The sequence below is a fragment of the Scomber scombrus genome, chromosome 12 (genome assembly GCF_963691925.1).
Source record: "Scomber scombrus chromosome 12, fScoSco1.1, whole genome shotgun sequence".
Lineage (NCBI taxonomy): Eukaryota > Metazoa > Chordata > Actinopteri > Scombriformes > Scombridae > Scomber > Scomber scombrus.
The window spans coordinates 9338328-9347662 of NC_084981.1; the positions used below are offsets into that span (position 1 = coordinate 9338328).

A 9335-nucleotide genomic window follows, 5' to 3' on the forward strand; every position below is an offset into this window, starting at 1 on the left:
CTGCTCCTAGTACTTAGAGGTGAAATGCAGAGACTGAGTTTTGTTGTAAAACTGTATGTGTGACAAATAAAGTACCTTTATCTTTACCTTTATTCAGGTGTCCACATGTCTATGTTGCAGCTCCTTCCTCCTGTGTTTGACTGTTTACATTCAGTCTGTGTTAAAGACACTGAGAGCTCTCTGCTGACACACAGAAAGTGACGCCTTTTGAGTTTTCTTTGACATAAACATGGATCCTGAGTAAATTCTAAGATCCTCAGTAGTTTTGCAACATACACTTTCAATAACCCTAACCAGAATGTGATTTCACCCAATTTCATTTGATTTGGTTGATTGATTGACTGATTGATTGATTAGTTCACACAAAGAGCACAGCCAGCAAAAACATGTTTTTCTTTCTCTTCAACTCCTGGAACCAAATTTAAAAACCCTAAAACAAAGCTGAAGGAATCAAATTTCACATATGCAAAAGCCAGAAAATAACAGTAAAGTTCGGACATATATATAATCATAATTTTCTGTATTGTATTTGATCAAATTCAGATCATATGCTGCATTGTCTTTATGTAGTACTAATATTGTACAGCAGATGGCACCCTTTAACAACATTGACAGCCTTCAACTCATGGTCTAAAGAACACCAAGATATATAAGATTATCTATTTGTGGATAACTACAAAACTACCAGCCAGCAGCATACCTGATACCTCATTTATAAACAGCTTATGTTGAAGCGCTGTTTGTTTTCAGAGATGTGCAACTACAGCTCATGAAGCGTAACGCTGCTGGTTGGAAACTGGAAATATGTCAAAAGAATCAGTGTTGTTGTGGCTGGAATAATCAGACTCACAAGTGAAGCTTTCTCTGACATTAAATCTGACGATAGAATTGTGTTTTTCAAAACATGAAAAAGGTCTACTGTCATTGATAATAGTTAATATAGTCTTTACTGCTAAGTTGTTTCTCGCTGCCTTCAACATTCATCTGGATGATAATAATTGACACCATCAGCAGAGTGGTGTCAGGTCTCTGCCAGGAATTTTCCTCAGCTTGCTCCAAACATTATTATGAATTCATATCACAGCAGGCTGGCAAGGATTGTTTAAAGAGGGTAGAATGAGTAGGCAAGGGATTGTTTGTGTGTGTGTGTGTGTGTGTGTGTGTGTGTGTGTGTGTGTGTGTGTGTGTGTGTGTGTGTGTGTGTGTGTGTGCCAGGGGGGGCCTGTCAGAATAGGCACGTACAATGTACAAAGGTCACATGATCCTCCTCCACAGAGGCAACCAATGGTTTTACCTTAGATTATCTGTGTATGATAGAGGAAGGGGAGGGCAGAGAGAAAAATAAAATAAACACACATTATCAAAGCAGCTTAAAGACGGGGAGAGCATAGCATACTTGGCACAGAACCTTTATTCATGCAAAACAACTGAAGTCATCAGATCATTATCAAGGGAAAAAAAAAACTATTGTCTATTGTTTTTATTGTAATAATAATAACAAAATTAACAAGCACGTCACGAAACCTGTCAAACATCAGTAAAATCCCATTAAGAATACATAGAAATATGAACCTGGAGCAAAACTAGAGACAATGACGCCATGGATAACAGAAACAGTGCTGTTAAGGCTGAACAGGACTTACACCACACCGTCCTCGGTGTCAATGAGCGTGTTTCTGCTGGAGAACACGTCGGCCAGCATGTGTTTGGGGATCTCCGAGCCTCGAACGCGCAGGGCGTAGCAGGCGTCCTCCACTTTGCCCAGGCTCTGTCGCAGCGTGTGCAGCTTCTTGGACACCTCGTAAGGGCCCGTGTTCCCGATGTAGGAGAAACCGTCGTGGATTTGCCTGAGGAATTGGCTCAGCTTGAAGGGCGTGTCGATGTCGCCGTTACCCACGCTGCTAATGCACATCCGCATCAGTTCCCCGGTCAGGTCAGCCACGCCAAGCAAGTAGTCTGCGGGCGTCACCTGGAAGGTAAGAACCTGAGCTCCCACCGCCAGGGCTACAGCTGAGCCCTGAGACAACACAAAACACAAGATTTGAAATAATGTCAACAAATGTGTTGAGTGAGCATCAATTTAAACTGTTAACAAACGGTTTTGACACTTTTAGACAAGATGTGCACATATGTTCTTATACCATTAAGCTCTACACACAAGACTGATGCTTAAAGCAATATTTAAGAGATGTGATTGTGATGTTGTATAGCTGCGCCTCCACTAGAAGCTCACAGACAGAAAATAAGCCAAATCCAGTTTTTCCTCAAGCAAGTTGGTGATTTTACCACAAAACATTGAGGGTCAAACAATTTTGTCTGCACCACCAGCAGGCAACCATCATCTTTGAACAAATCAGGCAGAGAGGATGAAATTACATAATGATACATAATGCTTATAAGTGCGGAACAGAGAACACCACAGCGGTGCCTTTTTGTGCCATCAACATTTGCTTTGACAGGAAATACTGTGAAATAAACACACTATGTATAATACTCATTTCAGGTGGTATATTTTATAGATACCATTTTATAAGTTTATATGCTAAGTTTCTGCTGGTTCTAGCCTCTTATTCAACATGCACACATGAGTGGTAGTGACAGAACATGTGTGCATTTCCCCCAAAATGTCAAACCATTCCTTTTTTAACATGTTAAAATTGTTTTTCTGTGTCAGATGACAAAACAAACCGTGCATGATGGGTGGGTTCTTCTTTAAAATTTACCTTGGGCTCTTCCTTCTCAGCTTTCATGAATACCAGTCTGGCGTTGATCTCCTCCAGGCTGATGAGGCAGCGGTGGCGGATGTAGTGCTGGAAAGACACGGCCTCCACGTACTCCTGGATCCCTAATGCATGACATCGGATGCATTAAGCACGGGCGGTAATTATTGCAACAACCAAATATTTCCTTCCCTGCTGCAGCTGTTGAACAAGCTCAGTTATGTATCAAGTTGAGCGTCGCACGTAGAGTGTGTATAAACACCACACGGTATCTGCAAAGTATAGATCGCAGATGGAGATAATGATTCGAATAAAACGTGTTTCCTGCTGCCGTCTTTTGATTGAACAACAGCGGCCATTTTTTGCGGCAGGCTGAGATGACCCCTCATTTGTTTTCTGGTCCTGTGTAAACAACAATCAAATAATGACAGGACGGAAGACTTTGTGTCTGAAGTTTACTTTTGGAGCGGCAATTGAACTTCAAAGGGCCTCCTATCTCCCTCTACTGTAGCTGAGTAGGATGTGGTTCATCTCCCCTTGACTTTCACTGCTCTTATTTGGTTTTTTAGTCCAGTTGCAGCGGTGCTTGCATGAGCCGAACCCAACAGTCCATGCAGCCGCTATGTACTCAGTGCAGGAGCCAGATTACTGAGATGCAATATCACAGCTTTGTAAAATGTTCTTCCAGGACTTCAGTATGATTTTCAAAAATTGCATGAGGAAGCAGAAAATGTGGCTACATTTAAAGCCCTTTTAACACAATAGACAGTAGCCATTTATGACACTGAGGTCACATTCTGTGTAGTTTTTCAGGGAATCTGGCTATGGTTTTAGCCAATTCTGCTTATTTTCCAATAAAATATTTTAGGCTGATTCCAATATTTCTAGACTCTGTATATGAAAATCACCATTAAAGGATCCAGTCATTTTCTACCACTATTAAATGTAGAAAGGGCTTTGAAAAAGCAGTTAGATATTCATGGTGGAATAAAACATTTTTAAAAAAGGATAACGCTTCGTTTACAGGACTGTAATTTCTTAATAATTTTTCCAGTATGGTTCTTGGAAAGAATTATGTCATCTGGTACGAGTTATTGGGCACATTCACAGAGACAGAGTTATGAAACCTTTGAGACGTTTTGCCCTTTTCATTTAGAGTTTAGTTAGTTTATAGGTTTTTGTTAAATTGCAGAGGTGCTGTCAACCCCTTATCCTGTATATTTAGTTTGACCTTTAATCTTTTGCCTTTTATTATTTACCAATATGAATGTATTAAATAAATACCCTACTCTCATCTAGTAAATAGTAATAGTCATATATTTTAAGCTCAGCTCCCCCAGCCTTTATTTGACACATTTTTCATAACCTTGCTCAACAAAAACCACTACGAACATCTAAACATTGCCAGTTTAAGTGAATACAGCACAGTCTAAGGCGAACAGGATATGACATGAAAAGGTTACATAGGCTTTGAGGCTGGCAGGAGGAGTTCAGTTCCTGAGTTAAGTGCCAGGAGCTGCTCATGTTATATACTCTGAGGCAGCAGCAGAGGCAGTGTTACCTTTGGTAACTGAGACACGAAAACCAAAAACAAGTTAGATAATATCTAAACAATGACTCAGGGAAAATCCAGCTCCAAATTTGAAAATATTCCCAGTGCAGTACTCGGGAAAAGTCGAGGACCAAGCGTGTGTATAGTAACAATTCAAAGCCTGACTGCATGCTTGGAGAACTATTATACAATTAATGTTGCATAACGATACTCCCCACATTAATGCATCCAGAATACTGAATAGAGAATGCTAAATAACCTTCATTAACATTCAACAAATATGTATGCATGGCAGCAGATTAATTTGGCTTAATGTTCGACCACAGTGCAGTTCACTGAGCTGCAGGTGAACCCTGGAAAATGCACTTGTGTTTGCAGTGTCTCAAAGCTGCAGGCAGGGTCAAGCTAAAGAGTTTATCAAAGTGCTGCACTGCCCTGTTATCAGTGGCAATTATGTTCGGATTCAGCCCAAAATATACCTAATGGTCTTTCTATGAAAAAAAGCAGACCCATTACACATGCTTAGAGACTTCTCGTACTGCCAAGATCAGCTGGAGAGCCTGTGCAGTGAGCTCAGTCTAATAAAGACGATAAAAATGGAAGAAAAAAAAGGAAGAGACGTGTAATTGGTGGGAACTGCCACTGGTCACGTCGCGGAGGATGCAGCAGTGATTCCAGAGTGACCACAATCTAAAAATGACTTCCCCAGCTGCTAGATAACAGCTCACCCTCGCTCCCAGTAATGTTTTTCTCCAAACTCTGCAGACATTTTGGCTACGCTAACAAAAACTGATATTGATGCTTGTGGGAAAACAAGTTTATCAGAGGGTGTGTCTATCATATCCAAGCATGCATCAAGGTCAAGCTCTCACACAATCAGCAACTTCACAATCAATCTAAAGCACAAAAAGGGAGATTGAGGTGGTAACAGCACGTAACAGATCACTTCTCATGAAAGCGTGGAATCAACTTTGAACTCTTTACTAGGGCTTGAATTATATAATATAGGAAATGATGAATTCAGGAATTCATAATTATACTTAAATAAATGTCTACCTGTCACCAGTCTATTTACCAGAAAGCTGTTTTAATTCAATATAAGATATAGTTCATCTAATTATACAGTAAGTCAGTCCACAACTTTGGTCCAGATTGAAATAAACAAGCTTGAAGATAGAGCTAAAGCATAGTAATAATAATAATAATTATTATTATTATTACATATTTGCTTTACATATCAATGTGCCCTGCTTAGTAATATCAAACATCACAGGTGAGAGGTGAGGCAGGGAAATAGGTTAGAGCTCTTTCATCACTTTGTGTGTCTGGAGATAATACGCATTTGTCTTGCAGTCATGTTGATAATCTCCGAGTAGATAAATGTGTGGCGTTAGTTACAGTGGTGGATGTGTCCTGTTTTTGTCTAAAATTCACCATCAACTGCAAACCTGAAGAATTTTTCTGATATGTAAAACAACGTAAAAAAACAAAAACAAACAACACATCATACAGTCTCTGAAATTCCCAATTTGCCATCAGTTATTTTTATGTTGATGGTATCTTTGTAAAATGATTATTCCTAAAACATTTACATTTTACATGCATTGTCATGGAAAGTAACAATATATAGTCCTTAATTTTGCTTCTTTTCTTTCTTAAACAGCAAGAGCGTATGAAAACTCACCTGGAGTGAAAGCTCTGTGAAACTGATAGATGTCCTCTCCTCTCAGCTCTTCAGCAATTAGCCCAATTTTCTGCCTCACTGCGTCCAGTTTGATATCTGCCTCATTCACAACTTCCTCTGGATCTTGAACACTTTCAATCCAACGAAAACACACAAAGTTAGGAATGGAAATAATGCAAGTGACTTTATATCTAAACATTACTTGAAAATCTTGTCTGAAACAAAATCTTAATTTCACTCCACAGCAGCCCCTCTACACCGTTACGCTATTTCTGAAGACTGTTGTAGATTGAGTGAAAGATCTATTAATATCATGTTAATAACTAAAAACTGTGTATTAAATCTAATTAAAGTGAGGAATCTAGTATATGTTCAAATTTAAACTGAACAGATTGAAGATGATACATACTTGGTCACTCTATGTAAAAGGAAAATCGTCCTCTTGCTTTCAATGGTGACGTCTCGACTGATCTTAACCAGACGCTCATATTTGTCGTGTTTGGTGTCAAGCTCCTGCTGGAAAACTTTAAAAGAGATATAGGTTCATCAGAAAATGGATGTCTTAACATATAAGTATCCTTTTTAATGAAAAGTGGAAGTGAAAAAATGCTGAGAGTGCAGTTACCTCTAAAGACAGCAACGATAGGTGAGGAGGGATTGGCACTCAAGTCACGGTCCTGAGCTGCATCAGCGTTTTTCCGCGCACATCCTTCAGCTGTTATGATACAGAAAAGGTCAGATGATGCTACAGTTTCTTCAAAGCCAAATTCATCCAGCTGCTTTCATTTTTCACTTCATTTCTTCACCAATCACCTTGTCAAAGTTAAGGGTCACTCTACTAATTACATGCATGAAGATCACTTGACATGGAGCGCCATTGTAGTTGAGTGGTTACAGTGCATGCCATATACCCGCAACGTTTCTAGTTTTCTCCCTCTCCCCTTGTTGCCCATCAGCCTCTCTGTCATCAACTGTCCAATAAAAGGCAAAAAATCCCCCCCCAAAAAAAATAAATAAATAAAAGAAGATCACTTGACATGAGGAGTAATCCTCAGCCTGAGAAAATAATTGAGTAATGTCTTTTACAGCTACTTTAACATTAACATTGACTAATAGAAAGTGTGGAGTTTGAAAGATTTGGATATTCTTCAGGCAGAGTCTATGAAAGACGCTACTGGGTTGCATTAAAGAAAGGTTGGCATCCAGCATTTTTAGAGCATGATTCATACTAATAATTACGGGTCAGGATATCTCGGACTGTGCTGCATTGATTCTGACACATCTCATTTTTTAAAAACACTGTCTCTCACATGTCCCATTTTTATGGAAACGTACTACTAAATTGCTGGAGAATTCCTTGAAGGTGTGAAGAGCTGAAAGTCAATCCACAAAAATCTGAAACAATTCTTATAATCAATGTATCATCTCAAATGTGTATATTTGCTAGTTCTCAAATGAAGAAATGTTCTAACACAATCTTCTACTAGTTTTTATTGTAGAAAATGACTATTTTCTGATACTTAATAGACTAAATGAGTGCTAGATTAATCCAAAATAATAAGGATGATTGATCAGCAATGAAAACCAATATTTGCAGCCCTACATAGAATTATATTTGGAAAAACATACATTACTGCTACCTTGCCAGGTTCACCACTTGTAGTAGCAGCAAACTAAAGAACTTGTGTAGCCTTACTAAGAATTATATTTGGAAAAGCATACATTACTGCTACCTTGCCAGGTTCACCGCTTGTAATAGCAGCAAACTAAAGAACTTGTGTAGCAGACCAACACTTAAAACATCAACATAGGAATCAATTCTCATCACACTTCAGTCTCTCAAACAATGCAGACAATAACAATTCAAGTTTACATGAACACGTGGATTTACCTTCTCGCTTATTCATGCCTTCAGCGTGGGAGTTCAGTGGTTTAGTGAAGTAGAAAGTCCGTAATACTGCAAATCAAATGTAATTGAACTAAAACGAGGCAGCGTGCTTTACAGCTATCGGGTATTATCGAGGTAACCAGACACAACAGCTGAGCTTACACGTAAAAGTTATCATTTCTGACCGAAGATAAACTATCTAAACAAATGCTAATGACACCACTGTGCCAAATAAATTGTATTTACGTGTTTTAATTGCAGGCATTCACGTGGACTCGTTCATCTCGGGGCTTTTGCGCTGTTTACACGCGTAGCCGGAAATGAAGAGCGGTGCATTCTGGGATACGTAGTTACACAGCAGAGGAGGGAATTTATATTTTTAAAGCCTTTTCACAATTTCACAATTTAAAGTCATATTTGCTGTTTTTAATTTTTTAATTTTTGTTTAATTTTTTTTTTTTTTAATACACATAGTTTTAAATGCAGTTGGCACATGCACTCATTTTGAAACATTAATTATGTTTATGTTTTTGACTTATAAAATATTATTATTTTTGAAGGATATTACTGCAATGTTAATTGTTGAAAATACTGCATCTTTTAATTGTATGCATAGTCCTGTGATAAACTTATTCAGAATGGAGTGACACAGCTCCTCCCTTATTTACAGCCAAAGTACTATTTTTAGTCAATACCCAGATTAGTAAATCAGTCATCTCCAGGCTGCCATCCTTGTTTTGGTCTGTGTCATTTTTTTTCTATTAAAATATGTTTCATCCAACCTTTCTTTATCAGATTACTCGCTTATTTCCAGTAACCCCCCCTCCAGGGACTCCTGCAGACTGTCTACGTGCCACACGACTGGTGCCAACTTGAGTTTGCGCTTTGCCTCTGCACAGCAGCACACTCCTTGTCACTCACAGACCCCTTTCTCTCGTTGTTGTGATGAGTTCTAGACCGCAGCACCATATACGATGTCATGTTAATCAGGATGTGTTTACACTCTATAAAAAGACTGTTAAAATGTGTTGCAATGTACATTCCGATAGTCGATTTAGATCCCTCTCGATTGAAATGGTGAGCTTCATAAACTGCGCTCTATCCAACTAATCAATTTACCATAACACCAGGAAAATCTTAGTGCAAAATATTCTTTTGTTGTGTGAAAGGAATTTCACAAATGCAAGTCAGGAATGAGGGCAAAACACACTGACGTTGACTGATGCTGCCTTCAGGTGCTCCCCTCGAGTTCCTACATTCGAGTTTTTCTCCCCCGGTTAATTCCAGCGCCTCTGCTGTGAATAATACGATTACACAACTTCTTTTGTAATGCTTAGACAAGCAGTTTGAAGAAATAAAGCTTTGGACATGTAAATCAAATTGCACTGTTTTTTTGAAAAATATTTGAGTTAGACCTCAACACCAAAGAATGAGGTGGCAAAGATATAAAGAAAAAATGTGTTTGTTGATGTTTATCTTCACTAAATCATT

The 9335-nt window shown here is 38.7% G+C and overlaps 1 protein-coding gene across 1 annotated transcript; it reads right to left on the reverse strand.

Annotated features, from left to right (window-relative positions):
• Window positions 1–1465: 1465 nt before the first annotated feature.
• tsnax (translin-associated factor X) lies at window positions 1466–8146 on the reverse strand. Its single transcript, XM_062429895.1, has 6 exons — window positions 7848–8146; window positions 6582–6671; window positions 6366–6480; window positions 5957–6087; window positions 2724–2845; window positions 1466–2017 (listed from the first exon to the last, which is right to left on the reverse strand). The coding sequence occupies exons 1-6, from the start codon at window positions 7861–7863 to the stop codon at window positions 1640–1642; spliced, it is 852 nt and encodes a 283-aa protein (XP_062285879.1). The 5' UTR covers window positions 7864–8146; the 3' UTR covers window positions 1466–1639.
• Window positions 8147–9335: the final 1189 nt, after the last annotated feature.

Coding starts and splice junctions, on each gene's coding strand:
- tsnax (XM_062429895.1), bottom strand. Junction 6,481..6,581: donor TATCGTTGCTGTCTTTAGAG/GTAACTGCACTC, acceptor TCTCTTTTAAAG/TTTTCCAGCAGGAGCTTGAC. Junction 2,018..2,723: donor CTGAGAAGGAAGAGCCCAAG/GTAAATTTTAAA, acceptor GTGTTGTCTCAG/GGCTCAGCTGTAGCCCTGGC.